At 42.0% G+C, this 17,150-nt stretch overlaps 2 protein-coding genes across 4 annotated transcripts in view; both read left to right on the top strand.

Moving 5' to 3' along the window:
- Positions 1 to 8,446, top strand: part of ncoa2 (nuclear receptor coactivator 2) — an 83,840-nt gene extending 75,394 nt beyond the window's left edge. For all 3 annotated transcript variants that reach the window (XM_080794093.1, XM_080794094.1, XM_080794092.1), the window contains exons 21-22: positions 1,674 to 1,869; positions 4,470 to 8,446. In XM_080794093.1, the coding sequence (XP_080650219.1) occupies positions 1,674 to 1,869; positions 4,470 to 4,481 (208 nt within the window). In that variant the 3' untranslated portion in view covers positions 4,482 to 8,446. The remainder of the gene's footprint in view (positions 1 to 1,673; positions 1,870 to 4,469) is intronic.
- A 1,746-nt stretch (positions 8,447 to 10,192) lies between these two features.
- On the top strand, positions 10,193 to 16,660 carry prdm14 (PR domain containing 14; the record flags this gene model as incomplete). Its single annotated transcript, XM_080793316.1, has 8 exons — positions 10,193 to 10,856; positions 11,005 to 11,058; positions 11,168 to 11,328; positions 11,491 to 11,761; positions 11,890 to 12,092; positions 12,418 to 12,519; positions 13,440 to 13,647; positions 16,656 to 16,660. The coding sequence occupies 8 exons, from the start codon at positions 10,193 to 10,195 to the stop codon at positions 16,658 to 16,660; spliced, it is 1,668 nt and encodes a 555-aa protein (XP_080649442.1).
- Positions 16,661 to 17,150: the final 490 nt, after the last annotated feature.

Raw genomic sequence — 17,150 nt, 5'->3', positions numbered from 1 at the left:
AACTTTCTGCCAGTGCATTATCAAGCTTAATATACCTTTTAGGTAACTTTACAAAGTAAGTCATTCACAGTTGGTTTGAATTATAGGAATGAGGTTAATATTCATGAAACACAACCGTGATCATCACCGTGAGAAAGAATGTTACACGCTGCTCCGTTTCCTAGCAAAAGGGCTGTTCCCACACCAAGCACAATGACTATAAATATGTCATTTATTTGGCTGAGATCGCTCACTCTGCCTCGTGATGGCACTCTGACACTGCTGCAGACTGTGTTTGTGCCACCAGGTGTCACTATTAAGTCAGAATACTTCTGTGAATTTAACATACATTGTATTCACCTTTTTCATATGGCCCATAAGTCTTTGCCTTTGTGTGTGCAAGTTCCTTTCTCTTGCTGTGTTGCCAGTTTTGCAAGAGAAACAAGTGTCCATGTCTATGAAAACAACCACAAATGAAAATAGCTGATCTACAAGCTCACAGCGACACATTGTGAGGTTATACATCTGTTATTTAAAAACACATATTTTGAATATTTGTTAAACATTTTATTAAAAAAGGCAAAAATAAATGTTCAGATGTATGTCCGTGGACAATTACATATTAATCTGGGGTTCCTTGATGTGAAGAAATGTGGAAGCAAGCCCAAATAAGCAACTACTGTACATTTTAGACCTTACAGAAAGAAAACAAGTCAAAGGTTGCTTATAATAGGCAGACATGGCAACGCGGCCTGAAGGAAGCAAAGCGCACACACACAAGGAGTCCCAGTGCCTTGGCGGGGAAAAACGTGGGTATGGTGTGTGTGCATTGATACTTTAGCTGTGAACAAAATACTACACACTTCTTTGGTCTGTTCTCGTTAGTGTATAAAGCCCTTTTCTGTTGGTACACATTCTGATGTTTTTCAGTGGGCACGGTGTTAGTGGAGGCTGAACACGACAGGCAATCAATACATCCATGCCAACACTGCCAATCCATTTTGTTTGCTTGTTTTTACCACCATAAGAGAATGAGGGACAGTCTTCTTGAACACACACCCAACAAACATCAAGCACTAAAGGTCTACACTCTTCACACACCGGGCACGAATCGGATGCGAATTCTGATGGCGTTTCTCCATCGGTTTTCCGAAAAACGCGGCCGGTGTGCAACCACCTTAATGGGCTGAGATACGAAAGGAATCTTCCTAGTTCCCAATCTATATTTCTGATGAATGGTCATAACAAACAAACAAACCCATTCATCAAATGTAATCAACCATTTGTTGTTTAGTGTAGGATACATGATTCAGCTGGTTAGGAAGGTGTGGCCACTGGTGAGTGTGTAAAAAGGATTCTTCTCTTCATTTAGGGTTTTATTCATAAAGATGATTCCAAAACAGTCCCAAATTGCAAATTATACAATAATTTTATTAAGTATCTTCATCTTTGATGGTGTGCACTAGGTTTACTGTCCAAAAACAAACAAGGTTATTATTTTGCCAAAACCATAGGGCCAAAGCTCTCACTTCACTCATTGAAGGCATGTAACTTAGTGTGTGTGTGTGTGTGTGTGTGTGTGTGTGTGTGTGTGTGTGTGTGTGTGTGCATGCAACTACATTGCTTCATTCTGTTATGTTCGTTTGTGTTTTCATCAGAAGTTCTGAACTTGTCTTCTATTCTCTCTCTGCTAGTATGTTCACACAACAGCAGCAGGCATCGCCCCAGTTCGCACAGCAGAATAACGGCAACATGTACAACGGCAACGGAATGAACCTCAACAATGTCTCCATGGCGCCCAGCAGCATGGGTCAGATGGCGGGCCAGATGAGTGTCACCTCCTTGGCTTCAGGGCCCTCGCCCAACATGGCCTCCATGGGTCAAGAACAGGTATGTGTACCTGTCCTCATGGATGGTCTCAGTCAGTGGCTTAACCCATTCTGAACGGGAACCCATTTTGGTGTTAGCACTATGTTATGCTTTAGGTATTGAAAAATAGCAGATCTACAAGCTCATAGCGCGCCACCGAGTGGCGCGCTACGAGCTTGTAGGTCTGCTATTTTTGAAAAATCGAAGAACGACTGACATTTTTAGAATCTGATCTCAGGTCAGAATGGGTTGATCAGACCAGTGTGTGTCCAGTGGAAACCTCGTATGAATCTGATCTCAGGTCAGAATGGGTTAAATATTGATGGTGCAACCGGTGCAGTCCACCATGGGGGGGGCCGTGAAGGAAGAAGGAAAAAGAATGACCTGCGTGCGTCCTGGAGTTGCATGCGTGTCAATGTGGATCTGCTCAGAGCTAAAGCAGCCCCATCTCCCCGCCCAACATCAGGACAAATCAAATGGAGATAGTAGACGATCAACCTGCTGACACAAGCTCCTCTGTCCCGTGATACATGTAGGCTATTTGCGCGTGCACGTCACTGTGTGCGCTCCGGGGTCTTGTTAGACACTGGTCTTGTTAGAAAGTAACGCAAAAAAACAGCATGCCCTCCATGGGAATGATGGGACAAGAGCAGGTATGTGTTGTTGACTATGGCTATACAATAAAATAAAGGTCTTTTAGTGGACAAATGATGGGAGACAACGTTCTGATCCTCTTGAGAGATTTAAAACCCAGAAGCTCTACAGTTCAACCATAAAAAGGTACCTTCATTCTTTTTAAATAAAATGGAGCCCACGGGATTATTCTTTTACAATAAACAACCTCACAAGGGGTCCCCGGACAATTGAATGCATCTCTTTACCTCTCCCCATTCCAAGTGGCATAAGTAGGTATATGTCTAATCGCAAGACCCTAAGTGTCCGTGTGCGTTTATTGAGCGGCACTGCTAGTGAATAATTTACTCTCATTAGCTTATGTAACTCTTCTGGCCAGAGTTCTGCTTCTTGACTTGAACTTCTAGAGGACAATGATGTAATTAGCAGTGGGCACTTTAGCGCCAGACCGATTAGCTCATCATGTAGACGTTGCTGTACATACTGTAGTTCAAAGGATGAACCGTCTGAACTGTGTGTGGACTTCAAAATCGTCATACGGTAGCTGAGTCTAGAAGATGACTAATCATGCAAGCCAGTGCCCCACACACACACACACACTCACTCATCGAGCTGTAAACGGTGAGCTGGCCGCACTGATATATTTGTGTGTATGTACTATCCCTTACACTCTTTTCTCAGGAAAACAGAAGTGTACGGTAAATGGATTGTATGATGTCTGATATGTATATTAGGGCTGTGCTGAAATATCGATATTGCGATATATATCGATACGTCCTCCCGTGATAAATAATCGATATTGATTATTAAAATATCGATTCAAAAACCAAAAAACATGTTTAGAAAAGGAGGAAATGCCAGCTAAAATAAAGCAAATCCCACTCTCGGATTCCACAGCAACCAGAAGTACTGAATTACTGGATGGTGATTTGTCCAAACAGCTCTGTGGGAATACAAAAAATGTCCAGTCCACTGACACCAGTGATGATGGTCAGTTGGTGGTGTCTGTGAGGCATTATGATGACACCAGTGATGATGGTCAGTTGGTGGTGTTTGTGAGGCATTATGATGACACCAGTGATGATGGTCAGTTGGTGGTGTTTGTGAGGCATTATGATGACACCAGTGATAATGGTCAGTTGGTGGCGTTTGTGAGGCATTATGATGACACCAGTGATAATGGTCAGTTGGTGGTGTTTGTGAGGCATTATGATGACACCAGTGATAATGGTCTGTTGGTGGTGTTTGTGAGGCATTATTATGACACCAGTGATAATGGTCTGTTGGTGGTGTTTGTGAGGCATTATGATGACACCAGTGATAATGGTCTGTTGGTGGTGTTTGTGAGGTATTCTGATGAGGGTATGAGGCAAAGGTGGAGTTTATTGTGTATTAATTTAGTGTTTGAGTGGTGCAACCACTCCTATAGACAGCTATGTGTGTGTCCCTCCCTGTGTCCGAGCACGTTGCAGATATATCGTTGATGAAATTTCATACAATATATCGAATATCGTGATATTAACGTTATCGAGGACCTAATATCGCGATATATATCGTATCTTGAGATATATATATATATATTTCAACCTCTTCAGCATTCCATTACTGGTCAGTGTCATTAATTTTATGCCAACCATGCGTACAATCATTATTACAGTTTGTTTGCTATGTGGGAAACACAGTGCTGTTGCTTCTGATGCTTTTAAGCCCAATAAAAGTCCATGAATATTTAACCAAAGTGCCATTTGATAGTCTGCAGTGCACGTCAGACTGTTATAAGGTACTGCTATATCTGTCCCCTGATTTACTCCCCTTTCTTGCTTATAGAAATATATTGCCACTTAGATTATGTCAATTATGTATGGTTGTTGCTTTTGCGAAAAGTACTCTGGGTTTAACACTTGGATGAACCCCTGGATGTTATTGCAACTCTATCCAATGATTTTCGTCAAGTGGAAAATTCAATTGTCTTTTGTCTTCCTCGGCAGAAGTACTGTTGACCCGCGTGGAGTCCACAGCCAGCACCTCAGTGAGCCTCTGGTTCAAGGAGCGCAGCACGCTGGTCCTTCTTACTACATGACTACCCAACCAGCCGGCGTTTGGCCCCTTGAATCAGCCAGGCCACCAGCCATGCCCCTGTCCCGTCTCCCCAGGTCCCCACGCTCGCTCAACCTGGCCTCTCCCTGCCTTTGCTTTGTGTTCTCCGGTGGGAACCTGGCCCTCGGCGGAGGCAGGGAGAAGAGGGGAGTGGGGGAGACGGAGGCAGCGAGGACTGGGGAAGGATCGCCCCCCAGTAAAGCTGTCCCAACACGCCTAACCCACCAGAGGGAGAGCCTCGCGATGAGCCAGTCTGTCTGTCCAGCTGCATTCACCGTTTTGTGACTTACTGTAGGCCTCCCGGTGGGGAGACACTGGCTGAAGGAGGATGAGGGGGGATAGCGGCTGGCGGGGATCCCTCCTCTGATGAATGTATTCCTCTCAGTGGACTGCGGCCATTTACAATCTCATCTCAAAAACAATGTACACTGATTTTTCTTTCTCCGTCTTTTTTGCCCCCCCCCGTTTTTTTTCTCCCCTTACCTTTTCGTTACACCTCCTCTCCCTTACACATACCCCTCATCCTTTCTCCCTCGATTGTGCGATTCCAAAATGGCAGCAAAAGCCTCCATGTTAGGTTGTGGATTATGGATGGAGCTTGGACATGCAGCCGGTTTTGCCTTTTTTCTTTTGCTGTTCAGTAATTGAGGTTATTTTTCTTTTTTCCCTTTTTTTGAGTGAGAGAATAAGAATCTAGAATGAAGATGTGGTTTGAAAAACTGATCTTGGACAAACACTGCAGAAGTTTATCATGTATTAAATTAAGTTTTATTTTTCTGTATAGATTCTTTTTAATTATTGTAGATGACTCTTTATTCTAGTAGCAATGACGGGGGAAAAAATAAATAATTTCTAAAATGGTTAAAAGTGTGAACGAGGCACTTGTTTAAAAAAAGAAGAAATTTTATTTTATCTGTAATGGTTGTATTCTTTCTGAAGAGACTCTTCTAATAACAGTGGATTGTGGATTATACTTTGGTCCTGTACTTTCAGACAAGAACAAGTTGTCAAAATCTGCATTACGGTTTTAAAATCACAGATCACAGAGATTGTATATACCAATAAACTAAAAACATTTTCTCTTCCTATTTATTTTCTTCCTTAGGGTTGTAGTCCCCCTCGTACCCCCGGCCCCCTCCCTATACCCCAAAAATGTTTCGTCTAAAACTGCATCTCAGAGCAGGGTTGTGTGTATGTATATGTATGGTATGTGTGTTTCCCCCATGTTTGGTTAGATGGGAGTGGGAGGATCATGGTACGACGCAGGGGGTCCGGAGGCTGAGTGGAAGTAGGACTTTGTGGTCTCTCTTCTGGTCAGGTATGTGGGGGGGGGGGGGGGGGGGGGGGGCTGTGCTGTGTATACAGTGTACAGATAAATCGCTTGCTTCTCTGCCTTTCGCGTAGAACACGACAAACAGAAAAAATCAAGGAGAAGAAAAAAATGTCAAATAAACAGGACAAATTCAACACAGCCATACAATAACTCAAAAAAAGTAAATAAACAGAAGTGTGCTTTCTATGTTGTTTGGAGTGCAACGCTTCATACAAGCTGCTAGGTGCAAACTGTTCTGGTGTGATGTAAACAAGCAATAACAATTACTTGAGAATCTTAGGGTTTATTTTTAATTTCCCCCCCCCCTTTTTGTTTAGTTTTTGTAATTTTTGTACAGTTTCCTGATGAAAGACATGTTTGCTCTGTGTTTGGACGCAGTAGTAGTTTTTTATTGCAATTTGTACCAAGAAAGTTCACATACACATTACACATACACGCAGGCACATACATACACACACACACACACACACACACACACAAACGGTCCTTTTAGATTATGCAGCGTTGACTGAGGCGTGCAGATGATCTTTGGCCATATTTACACGGACGACATTTTACTCTTTACAATCATAGCCAAATATGACACGAGAGCAAAATGACCCATCATGTGAAGATGGACAATGGGATCTAATCTGCATATTGACACATGCCCTCTCAGCCTCCAGCCATCTTCTATATAGCAGAGGTCAGAGTTAAGACCATCGCATGGTGGCCATTTTGCCGTTCGGTCATACATGGCTGCCATATGGTCACTGACCCTCTCTGACAGAAATTTTAGCCATATTTTGTGACCTCAGGCAGTTGGTTCAACTATACAGTGTTCAGTGACAACATGCCATTGTTTGACTCCAGTATAGGGGTTTTTCTGTCACCAGATCAAAAGTCATCTCTATAACCTCAAAAAGTATTTCCTCAAATAAATAAAAAACTTTTGATATGAACTACTTTAACCCAGGAAAGACTTGGAGCAAGCCAAATATCCCTTGCCTTTTCGATTGGATTTATTATGATAATGTTATTTTTTATTTATTTTTAATAATAAAAGCCAGCCTTGGTTTTTTTTTTTTTTGGTTTTTACAAAAGGACCTAATGGACAGAAAGGCTTTGTGGCCCATGAACAGCAGGTTTAAAACTAATTGATGTCACTTTGCATTCAAAGTTAGATGTTACAGGATCATTGTAGGGCTGAGGATGGAACAATCTGAATGTATTGTCATGAGACTCTAGAATAACTAATGTCAAGCCCTATTGGCAGCATGGTGTGCCGTTGCACTGCATTTAAGCCTTTAGATAGCATATTGCCCAAACTTTTTTTTTTAATTTTGAATTATTGTAATGCTGAATTTCGAACTTTCTATCAAGTTATAACTTTGGGGCAGAGGAGTCTATAGTACAATAACATTTTGGCTGTTTTTTGGACTCTTTCGATAAAGTTATACTACAGTAGCTTTGCTGTACAATTTACAGATCACACGTTTTGATAAATGCTGTTTCCTTTGTAAAAAAAAAAAGAAATAAAACAAAACAGCAGTTGTGAAGAACAAGCATTTTAGAGCCATTTTAAGGAATGACAACCCTTCACAACCCTTTGCAAATTTCCAAAGATTGTCAACATTTTGAAATGACTTAAAGCCATGTGTAGCAATGCATTTCTAGCATTTATAACGGAACTCACAAAATATTTGACCCTAAAAAAAAGAGACAATTAAGAAAAATAAAATAAAAAAAATACATGTAGGCTTTGGACCCACTTAACAATAATGACTTTTCTTTACCTATGGTTTTCAAGAACTTTAAATGTAGTTTTTGTATTGTCTGCCAATTTCATAGAGCTAAAATGCAAGAACCTTGAAATGCTAAAACCCTAGCATAATGCCTTAGATTTCGTCTGTTCTCGTTCTTTCTTGTACATTAAGCTGTCTGTATAAATTTGTATAGGCCTAAATGATTCGTGTACATTATTGAGTGCATTATTGCTCAGTTCATCTTAGTTGCTGGAAGACTCGAGCCTGATTTTATACCTAGTTGTGCATCAGGTGTCTCGCACTGAAAATGGCAGATCTGCCATGCGATGTGAGCTTGTAGATCGACTATTTTCGGTGCGAAAACACCGGCGCGCTGCTAAAAGTATAATAAGCCACATTATCTCATTGCTCAGTTCCTCTGTTCTGTCTTGGGTTGAAGACTGTTATAATTTCTATATCGGTTTTTTTCCCTCTCTCTCTCACGGAACTGTTTGAACTATGTATGAGAAAAAAAAGATACATGTGGATATTGAAGCAATATGTAATATATTATATGGACTTTCTTGAGAAAGCTTAGTGTTGCGCGTTCCGAAATGTATTTTTTTTCCCTGCATTGTTCACGGAAATCACACTGTACACCCGCATTGACGTTTATAACCCCTAGTGTGAGCGTTTTATGCAAAGTTAGATATACAAGAGAAGTTAAACCACAGTTATGCAAGTTGTGAACTAATATGGCTTCGCTGATGCTATTTGCCTTGTAAATAAAGAATTCTGTTATTGCAACGTGTATTGGAGTACCCTTTTTGCGTTTGAAAAGGCATGGAAACGGCCAACGGGCCATTGAAGGGAGGCTTTATTTATTTAATTCACCTGCATAATCAAGCGATATTAAATCAAATGCATATAGCAATTACGAATGGTTCGGTTAACGAATAATGAAGAAAAAAATGTTAATCGATATCCTTTTGGATTCTCTGATTAATTGTATTTTATTTAATATATTTATCACAACGAATAACGATATGAGAACACAAAATTATAGGAAATGTCCCATTTTGATCAACAACAACGCCGTAAATCAGACAGAGGGAGTATTGGCCTATAATTGTAAACATATATATTTTGATTATTTTGTTTCACACATGCTTATAGTTGCTTTGGCAATGGAAACGTATGTTTCCCATGTCAACAAAACCCAATTGAAATTGAACCAGTTGAATTGAACTAAAGGGAGGGGGGGTATGAAAGGAGGGGTGCACGGGGGGTGGATGGATTGTACGGGGGCATGCTGTGAGCAGTGATTATGCTGTGACTACTGTGAAAAGGTAAGTATTCCTGTGGGCATTGAGATGCATTTGGGTTTTCTGACCAATAGGGAGACCGCGCGGAGAAGCATCTTTAAGAGGGCCTGCGGCTCAGAATCTCAGATCAACACTCACACTTAAGTTAACAACAGGACAGGACTGTTCTGAGCTTTACCTGCCGTTTCTCATTTTACTACACGGACGGACGCTTGGTATAGGCTATAATTGCATGGAAATGACTCGACCTACTTCAGTGATACCCTACACCAGCTTTAAATGATTTCTCCGCAACAACGAAAAACTCAGGCTATCGGGTAAGTTCAGTTGTTATTCACAGAGTAAAGGAACATTCCTATGTGATATATTGGATAATGGTATAGCCTAATTAGGCCTATATACGTACCATCTCGTTATTCGTTTTTAATTTTAGTCTAAATCCCCTTTATCTCGATCGAGTTTTCTGCTGTATTAGTCAAATAATGTCCCGCTGACGTTTAAATCGTTGTTATTGCAAAGTCTATAAAAGGCTATGCTTCATTAATGTTGACCTTTGCCGCTGAACCATTGTGTGCTTTAATTAGAGTGTCATGACCCTGATTTGTCAGGTCTCCCGGTTCAAGTCCCATTTATTTACCAAGTGATTGGGGGAACGCTTCCTAAAAAAATCACAGAAAGCACTATCTGGTGTTTCTCGTATAAAGATAGTTGTAATTGATGATCAGTTGACTCTGCGTGTGCCGTGTGCTCTCAGCTGGAAATATTGCAAACTCTGTCTTCATTATTCAATAGCAGTTTGTTCCATTTGACCCCCATTTAAAACATTTGTCCATTAACTCGGGTGATATATATGGGCCCGTTTTATAATATATATAGGCCTAATGAGCTTTTAAATTCAAGATATTGTAGCCTAATCTTTTACAATAAATTAGCTATACCCAAACTGGGCCAGTGACAGTGACAGCTCAATACAACTTCCCATATATCAGATAAGCTATCAACTTAAGTAAAAAAATAATACAATACAAAGTTATGAATTGTTTTGTTATGTTCCTCGCTATAGCTATAAACTCAACTAACCCCCCCACCCTCTCTCTCTCTCTCTCTCTCTCTCTCTCTCTCTCTCTCTCTCTCTCTCTCTCTCCCATCCAAACAATTAAAGAATATCAACTTTATTTGAACAACGGACAGTCGCTGCTGTGATGTCTGTATCACTGTCCACTATTCCCGCGATGAAGGGCAACAATAAGGGCTACCACCACACCAGCCTGCTCAAGGGCAGCCCTGGCCGCGGCTCGGGTTTCTACCCTGCCCCTCTCCCCCACCATGGAGCGCAGCACTACATCGACATCTTCACGGGGACGACGCACAGCCTCCTCCACCATCCCCTCAAGTCTCTGGGCCGCCTGGTGTCGGACACACAAGCTTCCATGCCGCTCAACTTCGCCGGCGGCGCTCCTCCGTTCCTCCATGGCCACCACCACCACCATGGCCACCAGCAGCACCACCACGCCTCCGTGCAACACGTCTTACACCCATATCTGAGCCACATGCTGCCCGGCGGGCACCACGGTGCCGTTTACTCCAAACACCACGAGGAGCTTGCAGTGGCCGCCGTGCTGACAGAGCACGCCGCCGTGGGACCTATGTCTCTGTCGGACTTCAGCAGCCCCTCCAGCGACAGGTCCTCCTCCGCCTCCACCTCGCCGCCGAAGGACGGCTCCTCTTCTTCATCGTTCCTCCTCCGCGGCGCAGCGGAGCCAAAGAAATCACGCACTTACAGTTTCAGTGAAGACGACCTGTTCGCGGTCCTCTACGGCTACTCTTCCCGGAGCGAACAACAACCGAACGTGGGGTGTCACGCCATGTCGGGCGTGGCGCTGCCCGAAAAGTCAGGTGCGTTTTACGCGTGGTTCTTTCGGGGAATATAATATGAGAATGCTCTGCCAAAAAAAAGTATGATGCAAATCCTATACGCACGTTTAATTGCTTGTTTCCCATATCACGGTTTTATATTAAATGTATTTTATATTTTTCCTTGTAGTTTCTGACAGCCGAATTCTCCCCTTGGATAGTGAAACTCTTGAACTCCCTGAAGGTAAGCCTATATCATTTTATTTAGACATGAGGCCTAATAGACTCATTCCTTCCTCTTTCTAATTGAATACGTATCCAATGTTTGACACATACCATTTGCTGTCTTGCAGGGTTAACAGTCCTCCAGAAGACTTGCGGAAACGTCTCCCATTACGGAGTGTTCACGGATAAAAGTGGCATCCCCAAAGGCACGCGGTTCGGTCCCTTCCAGGGCAAACTGGTCAATACCAGCGAGATCAAAACATACGATGACAACACACTGATGTGGGAGGTAAGAAATAGCATTTTTACTTTAAAAGTTTAGCGGATTGATTGTCTTGTTTTCTTTTTGGTCCTTTTTTATCATCTCTTTCCTTGTTAAAAGAAACAAATCTACAGTGGGTGCTTTGAGCATAACTAAATTATCTCCCATACACCCCTCTCCCCCATGCAGGTGTTTGAGAACGGCAGGTTGAGTCATTTCGTGGACGGCAGGGGGGCCTCGGGGAACTGGATGTCGCTGGTGAAGTGCGCCCGTTTCCCGGAGGAGCAGAACCTCATCGCTGTTCAGGTGCAGGGCCAGATATTCTACGAGGCCTGTAAGGAGGTCGCACCGGGCAAGGAGCTGCTGGTGTGGTATGGGGACTGCTACGTGCAGTTCCTGGGCATTCCACTCACTCTGAAGGTCTCCAATGAGGAGAGTGAGATGCAGAATCCCCCAGAAGGTCAGTATTATTAGCCTATATAGACCACTTGGAAAAACATTATAAGCCATATTCATTCCCTTGCTTATGCAGTATGTTCCTATGTGCACTATAGCCTAATATCCCATTTTTATTTTATTTTTTGCCAGATTCTGCAGAGGGTTTTAAGTGTGACCGCTGCGGGAAGGTGTTCGCATATAGGTACTATCGAGACAAGCATCTCAAGTACACGCGTTGCGTGGATCAGGGCGACCGCAAGTTCCCGTGTCACCTGTGCAACAGGTCCTTCGAGAAGAGAGACAGATTGCGCATACACATCTTGCACGTGCACGAGAAACACAGGCCTCACAAGGTATACATTTATTTAATAATAATGACTCATATTGACTGCCATTGCGTGGCTGTGTGTGTGTGTGTGTGTGTGTGTGTGTGTGTGTGTGTGTGTGTGTGTGTGTGTGTGTGTGTGTGTGTGTGTGTGCGTGTGTGCAGTACACGTGTGCGCGCGTGTAGGCCTTTGGTGCTGAAAGAACAGCTCCCTCCACTTTTATAACACATGCATTCATGCGCTGAATGACAATGAAGTAAATAAATGCAAATGTTTATTGACAGATCGAATAATTAAAGCATGTCTAGAATCATCTAAACTAATACTGATTATGTTGTATTGTGATCCGCAGTGCTCTGTGTGCGGGAAGAGTTTCTCCCAGTCGTCCAGTCTCAACAAACACATGCGCGTGCACTCCGGAGAGCGACCGTACAAGTGTGTCTACTGTAATAAGGTAGGTTTGGTTGTGGATTATATACGCAATATATAGGTTCCCCCTGCATGCACGTGTTTGTGTGTCGTCGTTGTTGTTGTTGTTGTTGTTTTGGGCGTGTGCCAATTTAAGGACTTTTAAGAACCTTTTAATACATTTTAAAAAATAAGAAAATAAATTAAAAAAGACCATTCATCAAAGGTTATCAAAACTATATAAAAACTAGTCAAATTGTCAAATAAAATAAGAAAGAGGCAACCATTACTAAAATGCATTGCCTCAACTTATATACAATTCCAAGTGCTTGTCTGCAGGGTGGAGGAGGGGTCCCCAGTTCAAATGTGATTATTTTGGGGGTCACGGCCTGAAAAGGTTGAGAACCACGTACTGGAAGTTAACATGTGTCGACGTCATCGTTATTCTTATGCACGCGTTCACAAATAAGAGATCTGAACGGACGATTCACTAATTGGCTTTTTTCCTCATTTCGTGCTATACATTTGGCTCATTACGGCGTGGCACGCTCCACGGACACACTTACATGCTAATTATCGCCAGATGTACACCCACCCTTTTGTCCGCCGAGGTTATACTTTTAATTTACGGCTCTCGAATGAGGCCAAGTATTTTTGTTTCTTTGTCCTCGCTGTCCTCCCTGTTTTTATTTACCCGATGAGTGCTTTGTTTGACCTTCTCCTCCTCCTCGTTATCAAGATAATCCGCGGTATAGGCCTACAGTCTGTCTGTGTATTATTTTGCCGTAAAACGCAATGAATGGCCTATTCAAGGGGGCCGAATTGCCCTTCCATCCCGCCCTCCTTGTTCCCAAATCGAATTGTTAATTTAAGGAAAAAGTCTAATATTTGGTATATTTAAATGTGACTGTTCTCACTTCTCACTGGATTTAAATTAAATTTAAATTTCTTCTTTTCTTCCATCAGGCTTTCACTGCTTCCAGCATTTTGCGCACGCACATTCGCCAGCACTCCGGAGAGCGACCCTTCAAATGCAAGCACTGCGGGAAGGCCTTCGCCTCGCACGCCGCGCACGACAGCCATGTGCGCAGGACGCACGCCAAGGAAAAGGCGTTCCCCTGCGACGTGTGCGGGGAAGCGTTCCAGGACGTGCAAGACCTAAAGAACCACATGAGTAAGAGATTTAACCAATCTTCAAAATAATTAAAATACTAAAAATACTTAATATTAGTATAATCAAATTATAGTCGTAACTATTATAATGGGCCTTATATGAAAGGTCTGTTATTGCTTATGTTATTAGGCCCTAGACACATATTTACAATTTTGCACCAATTCTGTAATTTAATAAACTTTCTTTCCTGTCTTATTTACAGACAGAACACATTTGGAAAGCACTATTGTCCCGTCGCCTCCAGCTAAAGGCTCCTTGGATGAATCAAAAGACAACACACAGAAACACACCGGAATAAACTTCCCTTATGCCGGATTAACTGTTCTCAATCCGGAATATCGACCATGGAACTAGGCCTGTGTATACAGAGGTGGAGGAGGCATGCATCGGCTCCATAGGTGCCAATTGGATGCTTGCTGCTAAAATGTAATATTTTGTTTTATAATTATATTAAATTAAACTATATGACAATTTTAAATTGTTAAAATACAGAAATGTATGGGCCTCTATTTATTTGAGCCGTTAGCATTAGGGGTGTTTTGTGTCTAAATGCTTTCTTTCTACAATGTTTTTGTCAGTCTCAATGTAAATATGTGTATTATTATTATTATATAATTATTATTGTATTATTTCTATTATTCTTATTCACTTGACGTCAAAGTTGATAAAAGCTTTAATTTGTGTATATAAAACATTACAAACATTACACTACCTCTTAATTTATGTCACAAAATCAAATGAAAGTGTCTGTATTTGTATTTGTACCATGAGCACATTTTTACTAAACAATTCTGAGCATGAACATATACTACATGTGTCTCCTTATTGTTTTGGTCAAGTTAAAGTGGACCAATTCATTATTCGTTTTTGCAATTTAGAAAGCCTATCGAAATGACAAAAAATAATAATGAATTGGACGAGTATAGCTATTATGTGGGCATTCATTAAGCCTTCATTCATGCATCTTAAAAATACTATAGGCCATCATGGCAACTATTAGTTGTAAAAATACAAAATATATAATATATAAAGCTAAAACATAATAACGGTGATTGTCATTTATCATGATGATTCATTAAGAATATTTAATCAGGTTTTTTGATCAAGCAACATTTATATTTGAGCTTCTTTTTTATATAACAATTCAGTCCTGTTTCTACCTTCTTGTGGGTTGCTGTCAACAAAGGGCCTCCTAGGCAACATAGGCCTATACGAGATGTAATGTTAAATAAAGAGGACTATATGCAGTTGTTTATTACTGTTAGAGCCAATTTAGTTATTTCTATCTTATTTATTGATTTGCTTGGACACTCGTTGCTGCCCCCCGCTGTTTGGGCTATGAAATAGTTGCCACAGGCCCACAGCTCACACAGCAGGATGGAACCTCTTGATAAGGAAGAGAGAGAGGGTGTGACAGGGGGGAAATGTTTGGACACGCACACGCGTGAGTGAGGACGGCAGCAAACAGTTTTTTGACCACATAATTATAAACAAGTCCACTGTCCACAACACAATAGAAAGAAGAAATAAGAAGAGAATAGTTTTGTTTACGTTATATTGAACTCTTACATTTACACTGATTTATTTACACACACACACACACACACACATAGCCTACACACAGCGAAGCTGATCGTTGTTGTTTTATAAACAACGCTGTGTGCAAACAATAATGGACCCTTGAATGTGCGTCTGAACTACTACACCGTCTCTGAGCCGGCGACTTGAAAATTAAGGTAGGACAAGTCTCCATAACAATTACTACAATGTTTTAGCACATTTCCACCGATAGGTTTCACGCACAGTCAGACAAATATGTGATGAAGGTTTATCGGAGAAGTTGTGATGGTCTGGAGGTGCGAGCCTCAGCCTGACATATAGCCTCCTGAGTCCTCACTGTATGCATCTGTCAACCTCAGTATTTACCCATGTGTGATGGATGGAGATCTGGAGGCTCTGCGCTGCCCACTGAGTGAAAATGAACAAACCTCTGTGTACCAAATGAATGACAATGGAGTGTAGCTATGAGGTGGTCCCTGCCAGGAGAGAATGAACAGACACAAAGGACACCCATCTGCTGCACTCTGATGGTGCCTCACTGTCAGCAACTGTCCCAATGTGTTCTCCTGCATGAGGCAGGGGTCATCAATGTGTCCATATATACACGGACAAAATGTGCCAGTGGAAGACTTGTCCGTGGAAAATCTTTGATTGAAAAAAAAAGAAAAACATATTTTCTTTCCCGACCCATTATGTTTTTATAGTTTGTTCATGCAATATGCAAATGAAGTGCACTGACTGTACAGATAATACCTAATTATTGAAACCACAGAACTTGAGCCATGCTGCATTTTGACGACTGTTGCAGCCAGTGTTCTTCAGTGTAGGTATGACACCGAATTTATTTAATGCAAAAATACTACTTAAAATGTGCATAGCACAAATTGGCATGGACACTGGCACATATATACTGTCCACTATAGCGTAGGCTACATTTAGGGCCAGGTGTGGGTGTTTTTGGCAATATTATTGACCGCTTATGCGTATATTGCAAAAATAAAGTTTCACAAAAATGTCCGTCACAGGCCGGCATGATGATGACCCATGTCCTAAATCACAGCAGAGAGGTGCAGTGGATGGGTGCGTATAGATGGATTGATTGATGAATGGATGGATAGATGGTTATGAGATGGATAGATGAATCAGATAGATATAGAGGAAGACAATGGTAAGATATAGGAATAGATTGTAGGAAGACAAGAGAGAGTTCAACGTATAGACAAAAGCAACGGCAAAAGAAAAAGTGGAGAAACAGAAAACAGAAAGTGTCCAGAGAGGTATAGATGAACAGGGTATAAAGGGTGGGGGGTGTCAGAGACAGACGAGGAAAGCTCCAATTGGTACAGCGATGGTGGCGGCAGCGGGGGGTCCGACAGATGACACGGTGTTCAGTCTTTGTCTCTGTGTTCCTCTATATGTCACCTTTGACCTCTGTGATGGCCATGCAGCGTGAACCAGCGGCATGCGGACGTGGAGACAGGGAGATGATACCACTGTATACGAGTGTACTGTACAAAAGAAAAACAACCTTCTAGAAAGAGAGAGCGCAAGAAGAAGATGAGAGAATAGATAGAAATACAGAATTTGTTTTTCTGTTAACTGAACCTCTTTTGGTTTTACTAATTTAATTTATCTATACATTTCTATTTATTTGACATTTTACCAAGTGTACCCAGAGTACCCATGCATTCTGGTCAGAATTTTAACCTATTCTACCATGTTCAAGGGGAGGGCGGGGGGGGGGGTTCCCCTGTTGCTAACAATGCTAAGGGATAGATGATTGGTTTCCCGCGCAAGAGACCTGGGTTCGAATCCAGGTCGCTACACTATAGGGACTCGTCCTGGGGATCTGGATTCCCAGCAGGGCAGACAGACGCCATGGGGGGACTGCCCAGTCTGAAGCCCAGAAGCCTAATGCAATGCAATTGAAAAAGAGTTCATTT

This window comes from Protomyctophum bolini (assembly GCF_963924005.1).
Source record: "Protomyctophum bolini genome assembly, chromosome: 21".
NCBI lineage: Eukaryota > Metazoa > Chordata > Actinopteri > Myctophiformes > Myctophidae > Protomyctophum > Protomyctophum bolini.
Note: the sequence above shows the minus strand (reverse complement) of the source record. Positions and strands in the feature narration are given on the sequence as shown.